Source organism: Bacillus rossius, chromosome 2, assembly GCF_032445375.1.
Source record: "Bacillus rossius redtenbacheri isolate Brsri chromosome 2, Brsri_v3, whole genome shotgun sequence".
Lineage (NCBI taxonomy): Eukaryota > Metazoa > Arthropoda > Insecta > Phasmatodea > Bacillidae > Bacillus > Bacillus rossius.
In genome coordinates this window covers 129,262,218-129,287,534 of record NC_086331.1, presented here as the reverse complement: position 1 = coordinate 129,287,534, position 25,317 = coordinate 129,262,218, and the positions used below count along the sequence as shown (strand labels likewise).

Genomic DNA, 25,317 nt, shown 5'->3' with positions numbered 1-25,317 from the left:
TAATATATTACAATTAATTCAAGTAACTAAAAAAATTGTTATTGCACATGTTTACAATTCGTAAAATTGCATTATGGATAAAAATGCATACAATATTTATTGCTGTACCTAAATATAATGTACCAGGATATACAGACAAAAAATATATTACCTGTTCCAGTTAATACTTGAACTCGTTGATCAGCAGAAGTCTTTCGCGTGTGCTTTTTGAGATTCTCCCACACCGCTTTTAAATTTTCTGCAGTCCTGTGATGTTCTCCAGACATACAATTGAAAGTATCTGCAAGTATTTGCCACTGCTTCATTTTTTGTTGCTGTGAAACACCATCTGTTTTTTTATTTTCAATGATATTGAAATGTTCAGTTACTAAATCTAAAAGAATGTATTTCTCCTGCTGCGATGTATTTTTATTTCTCTGCTTCTTTGACAAATTACAGCCTTGGCTCGCCATAGTAGCCTACGAAATTTCTAGCCAAACTTTGATAACGAAAGGTGTTTACAAACAGAAAATCGCGATAATTTCAGAAGATCGAGTTAAACTTATCTCGATTTTCTCAGAGAAAGATAATATGTGGTGAAACACATATAACTTTATCGAGATAGAAATGGAAGATTAACTTTTTATCTCGATAACATCATCGGGATTTTCAACTCGACTGGTGAAACCGGCCCTTAGTCGTTTAAAATGTTTACAAACACACATTGATAACCACAGTCGAGGGGGAAAACCACATAGTGGAATGTACAACTTACTATTTTATAAAAGCTCCCATAGGCATTTGTGATTTATAAAATAAAACTGCCCTGTAATGGGGGTTGTTACCACAACGCCAAACGTACAATAACGCTGAATACCACAATGCCGAATGCCAAATTGACCGCAACGCTGACAGCTAGAAAACTACTGTGTACGACAACACCGAAAAATGTACAACCTAGCCTCGCCTAGCCTAGCCTTTGTGGCAGTCCTGCAATTACATTTTTCGGCGTTTATGTATTTCGGCATTGTGGTACACAGCAGTTTTCTAGCTGTCGGCGTTGTAGTCAATTTGGCATTTGGCGTTATTGTTTTCGCCTTTCGGCGTTAGTGTACGTTCTGCGTTGTGGTGCGTCCCCATACACATTCCTTGAAACATTCTGTACATGTTTGTGCAAGAACCAGTGAATTTTTTTTAAAGCCATTGGGAATTATTAGTTTAAGTCAGAAGTTGAAAAAGTATATTCCATGCCTACAATCAGCATCACAATTTTTAAGCACACTTTACTGGCAAGCCTCTGCTGCTGATGTGAAGAATGTGACACTTTTTATAAATAACTATGGTTTGCTGGTAGGCCTGTGTAAATATTCAGATCTTCGATTACGAATATTTGTTTACAAATACTTCACATAGCTTACCTCAAGATTTTGCCATATTGCTGAGATTCAAGTCATTAGTGTGATATAAATGGCTTGTTTTTTAATGTTTAATGGGACTTCATAATTAAAAACATGAACAATAAGTGATGTTTTAAACATGCAACAAGTATGTATTCAAAGTTCTTTTGCTCTAAACAGTAACAGAAAAATTGGCATTTACAATTCAAAACGCGGCATATTTGCAATTTAAAACTTGAAACAAAATATATGTATTCTTTTTGTCACATGCAGCACAAATGGAAAAAAAAGTAAATAACCATGGACTACTTCACCACAAATATTCAATTGAGAGGGGCATTAAAATTAGTAATTGTCAGTTTCTGCGTGTAAATCGATAGTCACAATCAATCTACCACGTGATAAGAGTAGCAACATACTTCTCATCTCTGGGTTGGTTTTGTTTTGTGTGCATGCACGTGTCTATATGACGAAACATGTTTAGACTCAAATGTACTTGAAAAAAGTAAATAATGATTTAAGATTTCAGATTAAATTACCAAATATTGTGTTTACATTACTTAACTAAAAACAATTTAACTGACTGCCGTTAACCGCCAAAAAAAAACACATGAACTAGGATTTAAAAATGTAAATATGAGCTTACTCATTTACTAATTTGGAAATACATCATTTAAAAAAAGTTCACATTTTTCGTAAAATAGATTGCAATGGATCTCACAGTAACAGGTTGTGGAAATATCAGCAAATAAAAACTAATATGAAATTTAGGTTAGCGGATTAAAAAATGTATATATAATTTAATTATTTAAAAAAGATTTTTCTCTATAATTACTAGCTGATTAAACTTAAATCAACATTTCACTTTAGTATTATTTGTTTAATTTTCCAGAAGTTGTTAAAGACAAAATTGTTTTTAGAAGGATTCTAATATCATACTTACTATTGAAATTCAATATTTGTATTCATGAATACTTTTATATTCGTATTCAATTCTAACTAAAAAAAAAAAAAATTCTTACAGACATAGTTGCTGGTAATTAGCAAAAGGAGAAGCCTCTACTTAATTTTTCTTTTTTCTCTGGCGCTGCACATGGTTGCAGTAGCTATGAGTCACATGCTGGAAACATTGGAATGCAGAGGGAAAGATGAGTATAGTTCATTTGCAGTAAAATAATTATTTTGATGGCCCTGCCAAATTTTTTCATTCAAGAAATTTTGAAGTTTGTGATTTTCCAGCAGAAATACTGCTGCTTGACTAATGAACAAAGTGTACAAAGTCCATTAAGAATTTAATATCTGAGGCTGTAATAACTCATTCAGTATTTATTAATGGCAAATTACTGTCACATGAGCCTTAAAAATATTAAATTTAAGGGGGGATGTTGACAGGTTATGTGGGAGGTTGTAGGAGGGGAGGAGAAAAGATGGCTTGTGAAGAATGTAAACCATGCCCCCCCCCCCTCACCCCGTGCACTTGCCAGTCAGCCGAGCATGAGCAAGCCCACTTACGCCGCCACATTTTTAAACGGGAGGTCCTATTTTTTTGTTCTTACAAGAACATAATTGAGAGTTAACTACCACATAAAATATAAGCTGTGCATTAAATAGAAACATTTTATTTACCTACAAACTATCATTGTGATTTTTTCATTTTTTTTCTGATCCTTTGTACTTGTGTGTCAAAATTTCTGATTTTTCAACAGATTATCGACTTACCATGTTTTATCGCATAAGCATTGCAAATTTTACGCTAAATTCAAGTTTGAAAAGTAGGGGTGTGATAATTATGCGAGAAAAGCATTTTTGTTGAGGTTACGTTTTACATAAAAAACCAAACATGTGGCATGGAAAATACGTTTAATTAAAAAGCAAAGTATTCAAAAAAGCCAAATCATTTAAATTAGTCATGTAACAAAAACATTTTTTGCTCAACTTGACAAACACGAAAACTGTGACCCGAAATATGAGCCGGAACTATCGTGGTGTACCCGTAACTATCGCCGTCGTACACACTAACCTATGAAAGAGAGTGAGCTATCAAATATTAATTTAACTCGACACGAGACAAAACGTGTGCCATTCATGCAATCAACAAGCATCAATATTGATATTCCACTACATGCGCACACTCTACATGGGCATCAACATAACTGAACATGAATGACACAAACTAGTGCTGGCTACATTTTAATATGCGCTACACAGAGGCAACAAACAAATAAAGGTTGTATGTTTGAAAACATCTTTTAAAGAAACTTTACACTTTGAAAACTTTGTATTTTTATTAGTTAAATAAGAAATCAGCAATGCCCTTCAGAATAATTGATTTCAACTTCAAAATACAGTTTTATATGGAAAAAGAAATTTATTGGCAAAATCTTACATGAAAAAATAACATACATTTTGTGAAGAAAATGGGGCCAAAACAATTGAAAGTACTGGACGGGAAATTGTATTGTGCAGGTACACCTTAAACGGGGTTTACTGTAATTGTAATTACTGTATTTTCGCATTTTAACCACCACACTTTCGACAGCAACTTGAAAACAGATTGCTGTTGCATGTTGCTTTGTCCTGTGATCTTTGGCAGTGTCAATTTTACTATTTTTATGCGAGAATTTTTTCCCCTCTAAATTATGACGCCCTAAAACAACAGTGTGACGATTATGTAAGTGTGATGATTATATGATAAAACATGGTAATCTCCTCTCGTCTGGGAAATATGTGAACGATGGTCACGACCTCCTACAACTGGAATAAATGCCCCAAAACCAATCACTCATAATCTAAAAATCCCAAGAAATTCTCTTTCAACATTTGTTTTGTAAGTTGCATGTAATTGTGTTCTCAAACATACATCAACACCCTTGATTCAATCATGCAGACATTATATTTAAATTTAAAATTGAAAAAATACATATGGATAAAAGCTATCACAGACACTGAACTAAGAATTCCAAAATTAACACCTGAATTTAGTTAACAAAATATACAAAAACCCATAAAAAAAACACATTTTTTTTTTCAATTCATTTTTTTCTCAAATGATACAACTATAATACAATTCATGTTTAATGAAATGAATAAAATAATCATGTCATTACATACCAAAAATATTTAAAATATTTAACGTGAATTACCTTCACCAAATTATAACATTACACTTAATGACAGATCACCCGCAGAAGTTACACTGAAGCAACCTACAAGTTCTGAGCTTGATATAAACGATCTTCAAAAATTTAAAGTATTGAAATATTTTTTACTCACTGTGATTTTCGTATTTCATTATTTCCAACAGTAATTCAAATAGTTATATTAACATAATTTTATTTTACAATAACCCATTACTTAAATTAAGCCCATCCCAATGTATGTAAAAAATTATTTATGTATTTATATTATTTTACCATTTTTTTTTTAACTGTATATGTATAGTTTACTAACAGTTTACTTATAAACTTGTACATGCCTGAGTAAAGTAGTGATCTCTAGAGTGGCCACAGAACCTGCCAAAACTTTAACTTCTTCCAAAACACAGCTAGACAACTTTTAATGACCAATAATTGCGACTGGAAGAAGGAAGTGAAGGCAACCTAAAAAACATTCGATTTTTTTGGGCACTAAGTTATTAACTATGTAATAACATGTTTAGTTAATCTGATATAAATTGACAAGCTCACACAGTAATAATCCCTCAGCTGTTCTGTACAACACAAATTTTTAAAAAAAATTGCTAACCATATTCATATAAAGGTTATATTATTATTTCTAATGCATTTCATTCCTATAAATAAAATCCTGATATAATTATTTTTAATACATTTTTTTCCATCAAAAACGTTCTGCTATAACAACCACTTCCCGCTGTAAATACTAAGACTAAAAACATTAACCACTGATTTCTATTATAAAGAAAAAAGTATTGTTTCAACGATAATTGGTCATCTTAAAACATTTCGATACAAGTTATTGTATGTTTTAAAATGAAACAAAAAAAAAATACAGACTAACTTATAATATACACTCATAAGAAAAAGTTCATAAAAACCCATCACGGCTTTATGTACAAACGAGTAATTACCTTCATGCAGGATAAGCCACAAATGTTACCTTAAATGACTTATTAACCAGTAGCTTCTTATTTAAAAACTGCTTATTTCATTCTAAATTACACTAAGTTTTATCTTACAGCGTTTAGCTCATTTGCAATGCTGCACCACATGAAAATTATATCTATTGTTATTTATAAACTCCATTTTAAATTATGGAGATAATGTACCTTTATTCAAAAAATAAATTATTGTTCCCATGGTGGTGGTTTTTGTAGTAACATTTAAACATTTTTATTTACAATGATGCGATCATTTGACTACTAGTCAAAATTACAAAATGTATAAAAATATTGATTGTCCATCATCATTTGCACAAGACCAGCACACTGGATGTGTTTCCTGCAAGTGCTATACGAGAAATCCATTCACATGTCAAAACTGTAAGATATCTTTTTTTTTCCAGTCTGGACAGATCTGTTGCCACTTTAGAGTTTGAATCATTGCAACTATAACAGTAAAGATATTAATAACCACAAAAATATTTTAGGTTCATCTCTGTAAAACATACACATAAAATATGCAAATCTGAAAAATCCACCATAAGCATAGATGTTGAAAATGATTTCAAATATATATGCAGTAAAAATGAAGGCATCTAATAATTCTGGTACCTATTTTTTTTAACACTTTAAAAAAATCTTTTTTAAATCACTAAAACTGAAGTAAACCTCCGAAGCCCCTCCATACCAATTGACCAGTCCTTAGACAAACACAATTTTAAAAAATATTAACCACAGAAAAGTTGGTGTGTAACAATTTCCAAGTAAACTGGTAACACTGTACTTAGTTTATTTCCCATGCATAAACACACTTGGCAGAGAATTGAGTATTTTAAGAATGCTAACACCCAGGAAAATAATTTTTGCTGCAACAAAATCTTACTACACAAATGAGAGAGAGATTAAGTGTGACATGGCCTTTAAATATTATATTTTGCTGTTTTTTTTATTTAAATGGTTTTTTGATAGTTAACTTTTTTTTTTCAACCTTCCTATTTGAACTAGAATTCTCTGTACCCTACAGAATTCCACTAACTTCAAGGCCACTTAAACTGCACAAGAAATTTGTACAGAAAATATTCCGCTATGCAAAGTCAGGTTAAAGGAAATTTTTCAGGTATTTAAGGTACAGAGGGTAACTAATAAAGGCCAACATCCTGCTGTTGGTGGTGTTCTGTAAAGAAAGATGACAAGATGTAGCTTGGTAAACTTTGCTTTGCAAAAATATCTCATTTGAAATTTGGATACTATAATAAATAATGATTTAACATTTTAAAATATCTGGTAAGTGCCTTAATACCACAAAGGAAAATACTTCCTCTCCCAGCCTGTGAATAACATGTCAGAGTTAGCCCAGAAAATTTTAAGTGCATTCACAGCAAGTAATTTTCTCAAGGCACACTATCTACTATATTCTTTTTAATTTCTCACATTACTTGACCTTTAAAACTTGACCACCACAAGTAATCAAATCATACATGTTCATCATTCAAATACATCCTAGACATACTGCAAACAAAACCCTGTAGACAAACAGGCAGTTTTATGAGTACATTTTAAAATAGTTTGTTCTCCCAATAAAGTAATTCATTATCTTTAACTACTTGTTTTAATTAGTTTAAAGATATAAATGTTTGTCTGTGCTCTAAATGTAAATTTTAGAGAGAGGAAGCAATTTTCTAAAAATAATTGGTATCTAAACAATAAAACCACATGTAATCTCACTGGTAGTCCTCTTATTCTGGCCAAGTATAAAATAACTTGTTACCCGAAAGTTAGTGTACCATATGAATGCAACTTCCTTTATGTTGGCATAATATTGTTAATAATATATTTTATACTATATTATTTATGCACATTCTTGTGATCTGTAGGGTTTCTTTAAAATGAACATACTTCTTAAGTTTATTCCTCAATTTCCCTGTTCTGAATTCTTAATGACATACTGTGGTTTTACTATTACCAACTAGATTATTAAAGCTGTTTGTAGGTAACCCAGAAGAGAATGTCCATTATCTTTTGTTAGCCATATTTATACTGGCATCTTTTCTAACAGTTTGATTAGAATAGCAAGATGGCAAGATGGCAAAATGCAACAACAGCTTTATCAAAGTAAGTGTCGAAACAATGTCCAAGCCGCAATGAATTTTGAATGAAAATATTTGACCTTGAAATTTGTGGTAATCTGGTGGGTTTCAAGGTGAAATGATTTCCTACAGCTACTGATAACCTCAACAGCACTGTCACACTGCTGAAGATTATAGAGACTGTAAAGCACGCCGTAATTTAGTCTTTCTTCACTTGAGATGCTGCTTGCTTGGCCTGATGAGCTTGTAGAACAGCAACGGCTTCTTCAACCTGAAACAGCAGTTTCACAGTTAACAATCCAGACATCATACTAGCTCAACGTGATTTGTACATACACGAACACTGGTAAACTAATGAAGCACTGTAAATCATAGGTCAAGACAGTTCATGAATATTAAAGTCTTAATTATATTTCTGAATTTAGAGTGACATTCTGTTTCAAATATAAGAGTTTATAGTAGAATTTTGTATATTTATTTTACTTGACCGAACATTTATCACACTGTCCACTATTTTACAAAACTGACACAGTTTACTACGACTGATCGCTCCACATTGAAAAACGTTTATGTCAATAAAATGGCAAAATTATTTAAAGTACTACCAAGGAAACTATTTTTCATCGGTACAGCCTGAACCACAGCCATTAAAATCATCTCACCAAACTCGTATCAAACGTTAAATTTGTGACCGGCCAGTACTACCTCACATGGCAACGTCCGAGTGAAGACTAGCCTGACAAAGCACAGTACAAAACACACACAAAAACCTTGAAACATTACAATCCTCAAAAAATCTACCTTTCTATTGGCTATTAAGATTTTTCTTACAACTACTGTACTGTCTCGAATATAAGTCAGAAAAAGTTATACACACCATGTTTTATCGCATAATCGTCATACATTTTATACGAAAATCAAGTTTTAAATTAGGTGTGAGACTTTTATGCTGAAAAATAATTTTTTGTTAGGTAAAGTTATTTATAAAAACATTATTCATAGAACGTACGTTTATTTAAAAAGTAGAGTAAACAAAAGAACTTCAAACCATTTAAATGAATAAGTCATGCAACAAAACCTTTTTTTTCAACTTTAAATAGAAAAACAAAAACTGTGACCCGAATGTGAGCCGGAACTAACGCACAACTATCATGTGGGCTATTGATATCGCTATTCGACTACATGTGCGTGCTCTGTACAGGAATCAACATAACCAAACATGAATGATGCCAACTTGCGCTGGCTACATTTTTATAAGTGGTACACAAAGCACTCGGAATATAACTGTGGGACCAAAAACATCATGCGACATTCAAGCGAGAATTTTTTTTTTTCCAAATGCATATTTAGACTTCTTGAGTGACATTCTTTAAGTCTGACTTCTGCTTAAATTCCCATAATTTAACTCCGAAAGAAAGTAAAATTTGGAATTGGAATCAAACCCAAAATTGAGGGAATTTGTAGAATTGACCAATCCGCAATCCCTAATCATAACCAATAGTTGCTTGTTTCTTGGAATTACCATTGCACCAAACTGCACTGAACTTGTAAAAATGTTTAAAAATTCGTAGTAATATAAAAAATTATGAATGGTTTATAAAGTTTTCTGTAAAACAAATAGCATTCCCTGTACCAATACTGACGTCTCTACCAGTTATTTTTCCCAGCACTTTTCATTATTGCAACAAGAGTACTATTGAATGTATCAATATTTCCAGTAGCATACTGTAGTAAATACACAGTTCTTAAAATATCAGGTAGTAAATATTTTATTTATATAATAACCGAGAATGATAACCCAAAATAAATACTACAATACCTAAATAAATTAGAAAATTGCTGAAGAAGCACACACCACCAATTCTCACCTTTCACATGAAGTTTTTATTGCAATACCACCACGACCACTCACAAAAAAACCTTTTTTCTACCCCGCCGGCCACATAGCAAAAATTCACGAAAACGTACTTTCTTCCCATAAAAGATTTCCTATTTCCTGGGATTCTTAAATCACATTATGTTTTTCAGCAACAGTAGATGATTGCAAAAGCAAAACTTTGGTAATTATTGCACCTTTCTCACAGACACACAAAAGCCAACATTGTAACCGTCCGTCAAGCAACAGCAGGTTGCCAAACTTTGGAGCAATGCGGTACTTGTATGCACTATGCAGCATTGCCACGCAGCGTTGTCAAGTTTTGAGTAAGACTTGCGGCATGCTTTTTCAGCACACATTTTACAAAAACGGTTTTATTTGCTTCTCTTAAAAATAGAAAAAAAATTATCTACACATGCTGATGCTTACAACATGCAGATACATACACGTGTAACTGAAAATGTTATTTCAAATACATACCTTGGCCTTCAGTGACTCGTGGTGTTCCAACATGTGGAGCAGCTCGGAGTTGTCAATCTCCAGAAGCATGCCTGTAATCTTGCCAGCCAATTCAGGATACATGTGCTGAATGAGCGGGAACAACCGCTCGCCAAGCATTTGCTTCTGTTCCTGGGGAGGTGCAGCTGCCAGCATGGATGCCGTCAACGGCTCCTGGCCTTGAATTACAACCGCCTGGAAGAAAAAACACACACTCAACCTTTATCTTGCTCCTGATGACGTGTAGCAGATTATCTGGGTTTACTAATAAGATGATTTGTGTCTTGTGTGGGTTGAATTGTATAAACCCGAATAGAGACAGAAGTTTTTATTTACAAAAAGAGGGGTCGGCCTGAAAAGGCCCCCCCCCCAAAAAAAAGGTAATTATACATACTTGACCATCCATAAAACAGGACAGAATATTTGGTTGCAGGATAACCAGCCTACAAATAAAATACAGCACAGAGTGTGCCCCATTGCTGCAAGTCTGGAGAAAAGTTTTGTTTATGTAAGCACAAGGAACGCACCGTATGAAGTTTTATCTCTCACATTTTAATGTGCTTGTTTACACTCCAAAATGTTTTCCTTCTAATGTTAACCTCAATCGTATGTTAGACAAATTGCGTAAAACATGTCATATCTGCATTTCAGGTTACAAAACAAGGAAGAAACACCTCATAGTAATTACAACCTCATTTGTAAAATACATCAAACAGACCAAAAACTTTGCAGCAGCAGGCCAAAAGAGGTTCTGCGAGAATAGTTTACAGTGGCCAAGGATGCAGCAAAAGAGTTGGTGAAAGTGACACTGATATAGAAGAAAAATAAATTTATTATTTTTTGGTGGAGGGGACAACCAAAAAAAGTGGTCTGCCTCAATTTTAGGTCGGCCTCTACCGGGTTTATATGGAATATGGTGAAAGAGTTTAATATCTTGCTCACACTTTCTGCACCTTTATTTTAATATCACATTATCACATAAAAACATTAATGTTGTGCAGGTGTTTATTTGAAGTGAAATTTCTACAGAGGAGGGTTTTTTAGTGAAGTTTTTTTTAACCAGGGTTTTATCAAATGCTGAGAAGGAACTACAGTAAAACCCCTTATTTGCACTTTTCAAGGAACCCCAAGGAAAAAGTGTAAATTGCGGGAAAGTGTAAATTGTGGGAAAGCACTTTTATTGGCAGTTAATGCTAAATTTTAGCTTAAAAAAATGTATCAGCATTTACTGGTGCTACAAGACAAACAATAGTTGTTTACAACACATTAAAGTACTAACAGGAATATTCAGTTCCTTGGCCAAAACCACTCGGGTACCCACATGCTTGTCAAACTTCTCAATAATTTTAATTTTATCTTCAATAGATAAAGTATTTCGTGGAACTTTATACCTATCCATCTTCAATCAAAATCTTGCCATAAATAATATTGTGAACGATAAAAAAACATGTGCTAACCAAAACGGACGTTGACTAATGTAAACAATGAAAGCCATCATAGATATGTACTGTACATAATGCAGCACTACTAAATATACGTACTGTGTATGAGCGCTTTCCGGTAGTATCGATAGCTCAGCGCTTCGGACTATGCTCTGCTACGAGAGTGCTCTATGACACCATAAATAAAACCGTTTGTGGTTCTGCTACGAAAGTTCTCTATGGCAGCAAAGATTAAAACGTTAGTAGAGGAGAGGCACCATAGAACTTGTCGATACATCAAAACGAAAGGTTACAGACAATACGCGAACTACTTCAAACTTTTCACATCTATGACTAACGTGACGAGTATTTACATTTTTACCGTGTTTTGAAACGTACATTCCGGGTTTTTTGGTTACGTAGCGGTGTAATTTCAGGGAAAATGCAACACGAAAGTTAATGTACAATAAAACGGACCTACATAAAATGACGTTATTTGCGGGAAAACGTAAATAACGAGAACGTAAATACGAGGTTTTACTGTAATCATTTATTGTTAGTACTGTACTACCATCTATGTATGATGTGTAGTAAACCACAAACATACAAAAGAAATGCATTTTCAAGCATTTTTTGTAGGTCAATTGTTTTGGAAGTCAATCTAGAAACAAAATTTAAACCATCTAATTCATTAAAATTTTTTTAAAATAAAATTGCTTAATTTACCTACTAGGTTGCATGAAATGTAATCTTACAAGCATCCTGAGTAAAAAAAAACTAAAATAAATATTAGCACCTGACGTCGTGTTATAACCGTTTTCAGAAAAAACTATATTTCACACTTTAACACTAATATTTTATCAGCTAAGGTTTTCATGGTTGAAATAATATATCAGCTATCCAGTGGAAAAGTAAGTACAGTAGAACCCTGTTATAATGTTTTTCAAGGGAGCACAAGAAAAAAACATTATAAGCAGGAAAACGTTATAAGCAGGAAATCTCAATTTAGCACTTATCAATGTTCGAGCTTTGTACCAATGGACTCACCAAGCTATGTAAACAACTTTAATGTTAAAACCAAAGAAAGTATACTTGATACATGAATTTTCTGAAACAAGCCAACAATTTTTCAACTTCGTCTTGTTCCCTGGTTAAATTTTGTTTGTCTTTAAAGATACACTGCCACATTTTTTGTAAAATTGTCTCACGATTCATGATGACAACATTAAGAGTGAGAACGTCTACTCCTTCGCCACCTGAAAATGTTTAATTTTGGGATTCCTACGTATGAATGAAAAAAAAATTATTTGTAAGCAATAGAAAACACTTTTAGTTATGCCCTCGCTCAATGGTTGGCAACATAAATATCGTAGGACTATGTACGTGCATCTGAATACCCACTAGAATGGCAAGGAAGAGAAGAGTTGACTAAGGGTGCCAACTTATACAGTACAACCCGGTTATAACATTCCCGTTTTTAACATTTTCCCGCCTATAACACCATAATTTCATGGTCCCGTCATTTCTCCATTTATCACAATGCTTTAATTTCCCGCCTGTAACAATATTAAAATTTCTACATTCCCGCCTTTAACGTTCAAATTTGCTTTGATAACTGCCACAATTTAGAGTATCCCTTCCTTCAAAGTCATAATTTAGAGCGAAACCATAGCTAGAAAATACAGCACGCATATACAAAACAAACATCAGATGTTTACATTTGAGTAGTTCACCATAGACGTGGTACACACGCACTCCACATCTTGCACCGGATCGACTATCAATATGGCGTCCTGTTCGCATTTGTTAGCCTATGACTTGTTCCTTTATACTTATGATGCACATTTTGTGCACTGATACATGGTCGGAAACAGTGCTACTGTAGTCTATGGTGCTGGTTTTTGTTTCAAAGGTTTAACACCTTGAGATGGTTAACTGTTCTATGGATATATTCACGGCTTTTGTTTGTGGTTAACCTTTACCGTATTTATTTATTTTTTTTACTTATTGTAGTCACGATCGTATTTAATTAAAATACGCCGTATTGAAATTTTATTCAGGTTTTTGTACGGCTATGATGGCCGATAAATATAAGCGAAAATATATTCTGTAGCTGAAAAAATTCAGTTTATTAACCAAGTGGACAGGAACCCCAACTAAACGCGTGTTGTGATTGCAAAAGAGTTGAATATTTCTGTTTCAACTCTGAACTGTATCGTACAAAACATTTTTTTTTCTTTAGCATATTATTAGGTATTATCTATAAATAAAATTAACCAATTTTCCACTATTGCTGTACTTAGTGTATTACTCCTGTATTTTGTGTTGTTTTACCTATACTTTTTAATTTAATCAATCCACGCGTAATTTTTACAAAGTGAAGATGATTTCCTGCTTATAACATTTTTTTATGTTGGTCCCTTGGAGAATGTTATAACAGGGTTGTACTGTACATAACTATGAACATTGTGTACCTTCAGTATATTGCATAAAATTGTATTTCAACAAACTTCATGTATTGTATGGCAGTGATTGTAAACATAAACATACATAAAGGAAACTTTTTATCGTAAGTGTTGGAATAATTTGGTTTTAAAACATTTTTTCTCAATTTATTAAATGTTAGAAAGCAAACATTATAAGCAGGAAATTACACTATTTATGAACGTTATATGCAGGAAATAAATACATTGTCCTTATGGGGGAAATATTGGGACTTTAAAAATATGACATTATAAGCAGGAAAACATTATATGCAGGAACATTATAACAGGGTTCTACTGTAACAACACAATCAATTGAGCAAAACATATCAGGCTTATACTTAGCTACAAAAATCACTATTTTATCATGAAGATGAAATGGAACCAATGAGACTCCATTGAAGACATCCTAGCAAATATGGAGAGGGTTTTTAACCACTTTAAGAAAAATGATTTCCAAAAATTCTTACAAATGTAGAAACCTCATTGGAACCAGTGTGTTCAGTCAGAAGAGAACTACTATTTTTAAGAAGACTATCACGATAACCTGCAAGTACTGCCATTTGGAAATTACAAGCCAAGTGTTAATAATTTCTAATCAAAACCAGTATTACCAACATCCATGTGGGATTTTTAACACATATTGATATGTATACTTTATGCAGTCATACATTATATTTTATTTCGTAAATTGAAAATCTTGATAAGAAAAGCCTAGAATACGCTAAGTATAATTACTACGCAGATAATTTAATCCCCCCTTGCGAAGAGCTATTGAGCAATGACTAAAATAAGTTTAACTTGGTTATTAAAAAGTTCTATCGCCCTAAACACACCACCAAGAGGGAAGTGGAGGGGGGAGGGGGATCAAAACAGCCAGAGCACCACGGGGACCCACATGAGTTTCCAGATTGTGTTTAATGCATGAGTACCCTGAGAGTGGGATGAAATTACAAGCCTATTGATAACAGAATTCATTAGGTAATTTTAGAGTTAAACAACATGCACAGGTCACAGCCATGGCCACTATAAATTAGTGTCTTTCAAGTTGTATCTTTTAAACTGTGGTGTTTAAATTTTTTTACATTAAGTAACTGGGAAGAGCCCCACAAAATTATTCGTCCCCGAGCTCTAAGTTTCTCTTAACTACCCTGCTTACAAGTTAATTTGTAACGGTACTAAGCACTCAAAACCTAACTTGTTTATACGCAAAAACTCTATTAAATAAATAAAAATGTTGTTACAAACCTGTTGCACCGGTGGCTGCTGAGCCACTGGAATAGTCTGCTGAGGCGGATTACGCATATTAGGCGTATACTTGTAATTAGCCGGCCTTCCTTGAGCCGAAACAGACACTGGAGGACCCATAGGACGATTCTGCATGTTTGATGCAACTGTTTGTTGACCTATAAAAAAAGTAAAGAAATTGGAGTTCGATAATTACAGATTAAGAAATTAGGTCCTCAAAAGCCTTCCCTGGCTACCCTCACACTCTACAATAATCATTGTATACATTTTGCATACTGCCAACCCACATTTATGTTTAGGGCTGTGCAAATTAGACTGTTCCAATTTAAACTTAACTCGAACTAAATATTAGAACTATTTGTGAATTTGAATTAAAATCTAAATAATTTCCTAAACAATTTTCAAAGGCTCACAATTAACACAAATAGCTTGAATATGGTGTGAATATTTTGCTTCTAATAGTGGAACTGCATAATAAAAAAAACACTTTTAAAAAACCCACCAAACAAAAACATTACATACCCAAAAACATATTTTTAAAATAATTTATCCTTCAATAAAATAATTTAAGCACCAAATTCACATTTTAAAGAATGTTTAAATACCTTTTACCAATATTTAGAGATATCAATAAGGTTATATGTATACGCAAAACATTCATATTTTAATAAGTTATCACAGTAAAAGCTCTTCAATCCAACACATTCGGAACTTTAGCCATGACGGATGAACAATTTTGTCCCATTAATGAAAGTCAATGTAGTTTTAATGGCAAAACCAAAATAAAAAGTAACTAAACTGCAAAGTTTATGTGCATGCGATAAATGACCTAAAAATTGATATAAAATGTCACTGAAACAGTTATTGATTATTAAGCATTTTTTTATGAAAACATTAGAAGATTAGTTTTCGAAATATTCATTTATTTAGATACAGTAATTCTTTGAATTAATTAATACTTTAAAATGGGATATTCAACATCTCTCCTGAACAAAGAAAGCATAAATGCAAAATTGTGCTGAATTGAGTGGCCAGCGCCACGTCCATTTTCAATAGCCCGGCTAACGCAAAAGTGTGATGGGAGAGCAGCAACTATTCACAGGCAAGATAATAAACCAACACTTCATACAACATTTGAAACATAACACAAACAATAGAAGTTATTTCACTACTGTTGCAAAATGGTAGCAAAACATATCTGGTCCATGAATAAATTTTTTTTTGACATATTAAACACGTAATAAGTTATTCATTTCATATCACGTCCCAGTATCGGAAAAAATAAACAAAATTGGCTTCAACCAAGTATGTACTATATCAACCAAAAGCACAGGTGTGCTTTTGACAAACTGTGAAAACATGGTTACGATCACTTTACCAACTCCTTGCTGCATATATGTATCTATGACACTATGGACGCTGCAACTTGCACCATGAAAGCAAACGTAAATAAATATGCCAGAATCAAGTGAAAATTCACTGTAAGGATGATTGTAACATTGCCAAATGGGTATGTGGCCATCGTAAAATACTCAAATAAGTGAATAATTTTAGTTAAATGTGTCAATATGAGCTAATTTCATCACTGCTTCCCCAATTAGGCTTTTTGTTTATTTTCACAGTTATCATAAAATTTAATAAGGTTTTCCTTATTTTGTGGTATTTGCGTCCCTTGTAAAATGCCTACCTCTAGATTTGGGTGTTCACAATAAAAAGAATGAAATTTTTCCTTTGAAATAGTATGGAAATTTATAACCTCAAATAATTCCCCTCTTGACCATTTCCCACCCAGCTCTAAAACTGACAAGATATACTGCGACAATTTGGCAACAACCCCTATAACTAGGGACTAGAAAATTTTGCGATCGCGAAATTTTCACGAATTCGCGCGAAATTAAGTGCAAAACGCGAAAAATACCATTTGTTGCGAAAAAACGAAATTTCTACGAATTTTAACAAACTATGCGCGAAAAGGTTTATTTATTATAAATTTAGTATCATAATCATAAAAATAAGTCGCAGTCACACGCATCGACGCAATTCACAAACAATATGTTCGTTTGAATAAAAAAATGTAAGGAAATAAATGTCCTAACCAAAACAAACATGAAGGGTAAAACTTATAATTAATTATTATTATGTATTATAATAATTTGCGATGCGAATCATTGCTAAGTAATTTACGATTTTCTATTTATTAACTAACATCCGCTTTAATATGAAACACTTAACGTGACGTTGATTCATTTTAATTAAATAATAGTCCGCCGGTGTAAACCATTCCTTTCGCCAGTCATCGCAGCCATTTTTTTTGCTGCTATGGCCTACGGATAACACTCCTAGCCAGTAACTTAAATTCATGATTAAAATTAACACGCCATTGAGTGGGACTTTGGGACGTAATTACGGAGAACATAACAAGAAAATTACTTAATACATCGGGCAAAAAGTGACGGTAAAAAAAGATAAAATTATTTACATGGAGACTGCGGGGTATATAAACACTTTTATTTTTAATTCCTTGGGATCCACGGAAGAAAAAAAAATTAACTTGAAAGAGAATAGTTTTCACTGGTGTGCAACTGCTGCTGTCGTCATGTTCACTTTGGCTTCTACTCCGACGGGCAAATCGGCAAGTTAACAAGATTATTAATTGGATAGTGACTAGTGAGCGAGTAAAAATGTGGAATAAATTAAGTGCAAGGGATCGAGCATTTCAGTATAAGAAGGAGGGGTTTTACTGTACAGATAATAGCACGGTTATGTGTAAGTTTTGCAACACGAAAGTTTCGTGGGATCGAAAAGACACGATTGAAAAACATTTAAAGTCGGCAAAACACGTGGCGTCATTAGCAGCAACAAAAGAAGAGACTACAAAACTACAAACATCAGTTGCATCATGCTTTAATAAAGTTGTCAAAGACAAAAAATCGGCAGATTATCTTGGAAAACGTGTCACAGAAACATTTGTAAAGGCTAACATACCACTTGAGAAACTTAACAATGAACACATGGTGAATTTCATGAATGAATTTATTGAAGGTAAGTAAAAATTCAGATATAACAGGTCTATTGTAGTTTGCAATACCGGACTGTTTTTAATGTACTTGAACTAACCAATCATCCCCACTACAATTAACTTTTTTTTAAAAGTAGCTGACCTAACCTAACAAACTTTTCATTTTGTTTTCAATACCTGAACGAGTGTAGTACTAACCTAGGAAATAAAACGTTTTCCTGAACTACAAATGTCCAGTATTGTAAATTGCAATTGACCCAATATACAACAACAGTTAACTTGAAGTACATCGTTATGCCAGTAAACTATGCTAATGGTGGTCTTAATTTTGAGGAAATTTTTTTTCAGGATCTGGCGCATTGCCTTGTGTAAAGACTTTGCGAGAAAAGCACCTTCCCAGATTAAATATGGAAAGGGAAGAAAACATCAAGGAGAAGGTCAAAGGAAAGCACCTTGCGGTATGCTGCGATGAAACAACAGAAAACAAGGTCGGTGTGTTTTCGTTATAATCTTCAAGATTATAGAAGCCAGTCACCAAGTTGAAATCGTAGTAGGTGATGTCCACATTCTTAAAACAGCTGATGCAAAAAGTTGTTCAAGAGCTATTCTTGATTCTTTGAACAAATATAACATTAGCTATGACAGTGTCCTGGCCTTAGTATCAGACTCAGCCCGATACATGGGGAAGTGTTCTGACACACTTACCAACTTGATGTCGGACAATGTTGTAGTGATTCAGTGCTGGGCGCACAAACTCAATCTGATTTTGAATGTTCTGGGAAAGCACCTTCCTGAACTTCAAAATGCCACTTCCAAAATCAAGAGTGCGTTCCTGAACACTCGAAAGAGAAAGCATCTGTTCCGGCAATTTCTGGATGATAAATATGAAGCTGGAAGGGTTCCACTGTTCCCAATGCCAGTCCTCACGAGATGGTCTTCGTGGTACGAGTCTGTAGCCTATGTATCCGACTACATAGAAGCTATTGTTGAGTTCATGAAGAGTGACGACATAGCATCAGTTAGCAATGTTGGAGTTCAGTATTTGGCAAGTTTGTCACAGGAACAGGTCCTTAATGTTAAGGTGCAGGCTACCTTCATCAAAGAAACAGCAAAGGGAATTGTTGACTTGAAGTTGTTGGAAGGGTCGTCATATCCTTGTAGCAACATTTTGTGTGGTAACCTACGCAAAGTTGAGCAAGTTTTGCAGCTTGCTGAAGCAGGAAATTTTGGCGAAGAAACAAGTTTAGCACTGCAGTCGTGTGGGAGAGATGTTGCAAAAGCTCAGGTTAAATCTGCCTTAGTAAAAGCTGCATCACATGGATACACTAAGCTGCTAGCTTTAATTTCAAGTGATCCTGCAAGTCATCTTTATTCTGAACTGAGTGTTTTTGACCCTGCACAGATTTTAATTACGGAAGTAACAAAAGATCTTGGTAAAAAATTGAAGAAAATGGCATTGTTCAAGGACTGCGATGAAAGTCAATTGCTTCAAGGCTATAAAGAGCTTCAGTTCTTGGTGAAGAAACAGTTTGGAGACAAAAGTAATGCATCACTGGATTTGATTGCAATATTATTGTCTCTTTCTGTAAATCATCCAGAATTTTCTAAGGGTGCTTTGAAAAGTGTATGGTTGCCCTGTGCAAATGCAGACTGCGAACGATTTTTTTCTAAGTACAGTTCTGTTCTAAGTGACCAACAACAGCGCCTTAATGCTGAAATTGTAGCTATTCTCAGTGAAATCTATTTTGAAGGTTGAACACTGTTTTAGTGTGTTAGTTGTACGCCATGTCTATGTGTTTAGTGTTACATATGTACAGTAGAACCTCGATGATACGTTCCCGTTTCATACATTTTCCCGTGTCATACGCTGATTAATTTTGGTCCCGCCGAAAGTTCTATATTTACAATGGTTTACTTTCCCGGAACATACACTTATAAAATCTTTAATTTCCCGTTTCATACGTTTTTACGAAGCGGAAAAGTCCTAAAATTCACAAATTTTTTTGTTATATTCCTCCTGATAAACTACGTTTTAATGCTTTTATTTTGAAAAACGTTCATTGTTTACCTTTGCAAACGTAAGAAAATAACTTTATCGCACCATAGATATGGATAGTATCGGGAAGACTGTGCACTTCGCTATTAGCATCTATGGCCAGCACCAAGCGAGACTAGTGGCGCGAATGATTATGAAAATGGTGCACGCGATTTACCAAGGCACGGATCTCATATTTTGTGCATTCATTAATCTTTGAACTGAATATACTTGTTTGTTATTGTTTTCTTACGATCGGATTGTTTAATATTTTACTCAGGGTGGCCACTCTTCTGAGATAATAAAATTCCTGGTTTTTTCCAGGTTTTTTCAAGGGTGGTTTTTATCAATATTTGCATACAATTTGCATTTTTGTTACACAAAGCACACACAATATGATGTTTTATTGCCGTTAAACAATAGACAACTTAACTATAGGCTTAAAAATTAAATCAATGAACTTGCTTAAAACAAAACCTACCACCAACAAAAAATTTATAATCTCACGTCACAAAAATTACTTGACACCAAACGCACGTGTTTTGCCCCTCTTGCGTGGCTGGCTAATGCTGTTCTTCCCATCCATGCTACCGATATAGATTTTAAGATTACAGAAATTGCAAATAGCGTTCGTCCCGCACTTTGGATCTTTCTCCACCCATTCAAACTCTTCCGTACATTTGTCATTGTATGTGGTGACCGAACTCGTTGACATTTTGATAGTCTGCGCCAATTACATGTTAGATTAAAAGATTCAAAACAACGTCCCGCACAACTAAACTTTTAAAAAAAACTCGAGAAAAGTATCCGTGATACCGTGACGCAACAACATGAGCGCAAAGTAAAAACAAATATACATACAAAACTAGTGCTACCAACATGCCGTGCGAGAAATTACTACCATCCTACAACATTTTCAGCCAAAATGCTGTTGCTTTTGAATACAGAAACATAATAAGTATGGAAGTCTGAATTGTTAACGGTTTCTTACGTACTACAAAAGTTTTTAAATGCAATATGAACAAATTAACTTTCACAAAATATAGCACACGAGCACACTGCCGTGCTTCGACGGGTGGTGAACGTGCTCATTTAACAGCCGTATGTTATTGTGATCGTTACTTCATAAAAAAAATTCCCGGTTCTAATAAAAATTCCTGGTTGATTCCAGGTATTCCTGGTTTTTTTAAGAAATCCTGGCTATTTCCCGTATTTCCCGATTTCCCGGTTGGCTGGCCACCCTGTTCTCAAGTTAAAATTTTATTGAAAATTGTTCTGTTGCATAAAGTTGTTTGTAAAATGAAACAAACCAGCAAAAATTTCTATTTTTCTTTTTACAATAGCCTAATTTTTTTATTTCTAATTTAGGCTTGGTGACTTTTCCCCTCTCCAAGAAAGGACTGCTTTACTTGATTATGGACTGTATTTTACATTTCTGGTAGTTTTATTATATGTATATATAATGATTAATTCATATCTTTCATTAATATGATGCAATTATTTACACATTATGTATTTAAGTTTAATCTGACATTGGGCTGGTATGCTAGATTGAAATTTTTTTTTATTATTGCCATTCCCTTTTCATACACTTTCCCGCATCATACACCATTTTTGTGCCCTCCGTTGAAAAGTGTATGACAGGGGTTCTACTGTATTCAACTTTGCAGCTGTAAATATTATGTATTGTGTTTTATGATCTGTGACAAGCAGGAAACTGTGAATTTTTTTGCTAAAAGCATTACTAACAAATATAGAAGCTAAAATTATGTACAGATATGACGATAAGTAAATAATAATTTCCTCATTGTAAAGGCTTTAAGAATGTTTTTACAAGTATCTCTGTATCAATATATAATGTTCATATTAATTTTGACTGTTTATTTTGGGAATCCACAAAAAAATCACATTGGTGAAAACACCGAAATGAAAACACCGCTTTTAAGAATTCAAACCACCGCTTTTTGCACTTTCAAAACGACGACATTTTCCAGTCCCTACCTATAACGTACCTCTCTACTATGTAGTCTTCAATTTTTGGGTTCCGTCGAATACTTTATAAAGAGAATTCAATGTATTAAAACAAAAATCAGAACTATGTGGAACATTCATGATAACCATGATCAAACTGCAGGCCTACAGCTATGAAGACAGTGTTATACCCCTAAAATTTTTTTTTTAGTCTTAATCCAATAATGTACTAAAGATGCACATACTAAAAATATGTTTACTCAAAACTGCTCAAGGTTAAAGCAAATTTAAAAAAAAAAAAAAAAAAAGTTGTTACATTACCTTCAAATGGCCCATTAATTTTTCTAAAAGCCCAACAGTTTTAAGCTCCAAAATTTCACAAAAATCATTAAGAAAGGTCTTTCTAAAATAATTTAAAAAAAAAAACAATATTTATAAAATAAGTTAGAATGATTTATTCTTCGATAAGCCTCTTCTAGCATAATGAAATTTGCAAGTTCGGAAACAACCCTTGATGAGCTATAGTATTAAATGCTGTCCGAGTAGCAAGTAGAGGTTGACGGGAGCAGCTCACCTGTGATTGGACGAGCAGACACGTTGCGCATGCTGCCCGGCTGGGAGCCCGGGGCCCGCGGGGCAGTGCGGAACGGGGCCTGGATGGTGGGGAAAGCTGACGCCCCGCCCTGGGCGCTGGGGCGAACTTGCGGCTGTGCCGTCCACCGCGGGGTGGCGCGCATCTGAGCCATCTGGGCCGGGTTGTAGAACCGCTGCGGCTGTGGTATGGTGGGCATGAAGTAGCCCGCGCCGCCCGGCTGGAATATTTGCTGCAAACACAGACCAATACGTATCTCTACAACCACAACATTCCTATACCTAATTAAGTTACAGACATTACAAACTGAATATTTTATAATTCAGCTTATACAGGATATAAGAGCACCAACACGACTACCAGTGTAAATAAACAATAAATAACATCAGTGCTTGTTTTATGTTTTATCATCCAAAACTTTGCAGAACACACTAATTCGAAATTTTTTAAATATTATTGGTAAGTGAAAAATCTTTACGCTCTACATTTTTTTTTTCCTTTTGCACCGTAATACTTCTTAAGACAGAATTACACATTAACTATACTGCAATCAGGGGATGAAACACGATATACTGTTTTTGAAATCCTAAGAACCAAACTTGTGATTTTAACTAGTTGAATCACATTTCCTCAAAGATATACATAACAGATAGTTTGCTTAACGGACACGTTCCAGGTTTGTATTTGGACAATTAAGAAAGGAATTATTTGTAATACACACAATTATTTTTTTGAAAATAAAACTACATGATATTTGGCATTATTTTCTTTCATGCATTCCATTGTACAAGTTTTATTTTGATTTTCTTGTAGGTAACGAAAGACCACTTAGCGCGCAGTGATAAACTCACCTGGCCCATCTGCTGCATGCGCATGTTGGCCACTCGCTGCATGTACTGAGAAGCCAGGTGGGCTTTGCGATCTTCTTTGCGCTGAGCCAACGCCACGTACAACGGCTTAGTGCCCACGATACGACCATTCATCTCTGTCACAGCCTTCGTTGCCTCCTCTGGTGATGAGAAGCACACAAATCCAAAGCCTTTGCTGCGACCTTCCTCCAGCATAACCTGCACACAGAACATGCCCAAGCTTCACAAGTGGGGGAAGAAAATTTATATTATATACAGTAGAACCCTGTTATAATGGTCCTGCCTATAATGTTTTCCTGCTTATAACATAAAATTTTTAAAGTCCCAACTCATTCCTCATAACAGTGTATTTACATCCTGTGTAAAACGTTTCACGAATTATGCATTTCCTGTTAAAAGGTTTGTTTTCCAACATTCAAAAAATGCAAAAAAAAAAAAAATAATTGAAAACCTCTGTGTATTCTATTTATCAACGGTGCCTATTTTCAGTTACATTTCTGTTGGCACCTTTGTCTTGGAAAACCAAATAACAAATTCTTCCATTCCTTGCCATTTTGGTGTATGTACGTTCATCTTTTTTATAATATTTTAGTTTGCCAACCATTCTGCGATGGCACAAAAAAAATGCTTTCTATATTGCTTATAGTCTAATTTATTTCATTTGTAGTGTATTTGTGATTTTATAAAAATGTAGCATGTTATTTAACACAGGGAGCTACTGTACTTCCCCCAAACACACATAGACACATAAATGTAGATTACCTTGGCACTTGTGATGGTTCCAAATGGAGCAAATTCTTTGCGAAGCCGTTCATCATCTATGGTATCATCAAGGTTTTTCACGTACAGATTCACACCTTGATACCTGTTTAATCTTTCTATTTTTAATTGTTCGAACTTCCTTTTCAGTTCTTGCTGACGCTCTGCTTTCTTCTGAGCTCTGCCAACATATAACGGCTGAAAAATAAAAAAAATGACACATTACACATAAACCATGATTAAATGATACTTGTTTTATTTTTCATTATCTTAAAACCTCCCTCCCAATCTTTGGTCCAACTTTTACTTTAATTTTTTGTACAGTGTAAACATAGTTAAAAATTTCTTGTAAACTTCCAAATGAAAATTACCATACATTTTGCTAATCTTCAATTGCCACATTCATAAGGTGACAGCACTTTGTGACGAGCGGAAGTCATGTGGTGCTTCCAAATACTGTAAACATTAAGATTCATTAACAAATTCATAATGATTATGAAGAAAAATGATATCAGCCCCAAGAGCACTCAAAAACTTATATTCTTTCAGAAGAAAAAATGTGGAAAATGTTTGGACATCTTTACAATTTTAAATGAAAGGCTGCTTCAAATTTATGGTCTACATTTAAAGAACAGACCAACTCACCTTTCCTTCTATTATTTCTTTTCCATTCAAATCATCTACAGCCCGCTCAGCATCCTCGGGTTCTTCAAACGCAACAAAACCAAAGCCACGAGACTTGCCATCGTCTTTGCTCATTACCTGTAACACATAACAAACAGGAGTTAAACTATGCACATGCTGATTCATTGCGAAGCCACATACTATACACAAGGAACAGACTAGTTGTCCCTGGCAGCCCACAGAATAAGGTGCGGCGGAAACAAGTTATGAGAACATGAGAGAAACCAACACCTCAAGCTAACTAAAGCAGCAACATTTAAAAACTTGCATTAAGTAAACATT

General features: G+C 34.1%; 1 protein-coding gene across 1 annotated transcript in view; it reads right to left on the bottom strand.

The window, feature by feature from the left end:
* Positions 1 to 4,195: 4,195 nt before the first annotated feature.
* LOC134529824 (polyadenylate-binding protein 1-like) overlaps positions 4,196 to 25,317 on the bottom strand; it is a 31,725-nt gene continuing 10,603 nt past the window's right edge. Inside the window, exons 4-10 of the mRNA XM_063364311.1 lie at positions 24,997 to 25,113; positions 24,355 to 24,549; positions 23,575 to 23,790; positions 22,706 to 22,955; positions 15,107 to 15,264; positions 9,937 to 10,149; positions 4,196 to 7,851 (exon numbers count right to left, since the gene is read on the bottom strand). Of these exons, the coding sequence (XP_063220381.1) occupies positions 7,780 to 7,851; positions 9,937 to 10,149; positions 15,107 to 15,264; positions 22,706 to 22,955; positions 23,575 to 23,790; positions 24,355 to 24,549; positions 24,997 to 25,113 (1,221 nt within the window). The 3' untranslated portion in view covers positions 4,196 to 7,779. The remainder of the gene's footprint in view (positions 7,852 to 9,936; positions 10,150 to 15,106; positions 15,265 to 22,705; positions 22,956 to 23,574; positions 23,791 to 24,354; positions 24,550 to 24,996; positions 25,114 to 25,317) is intronic.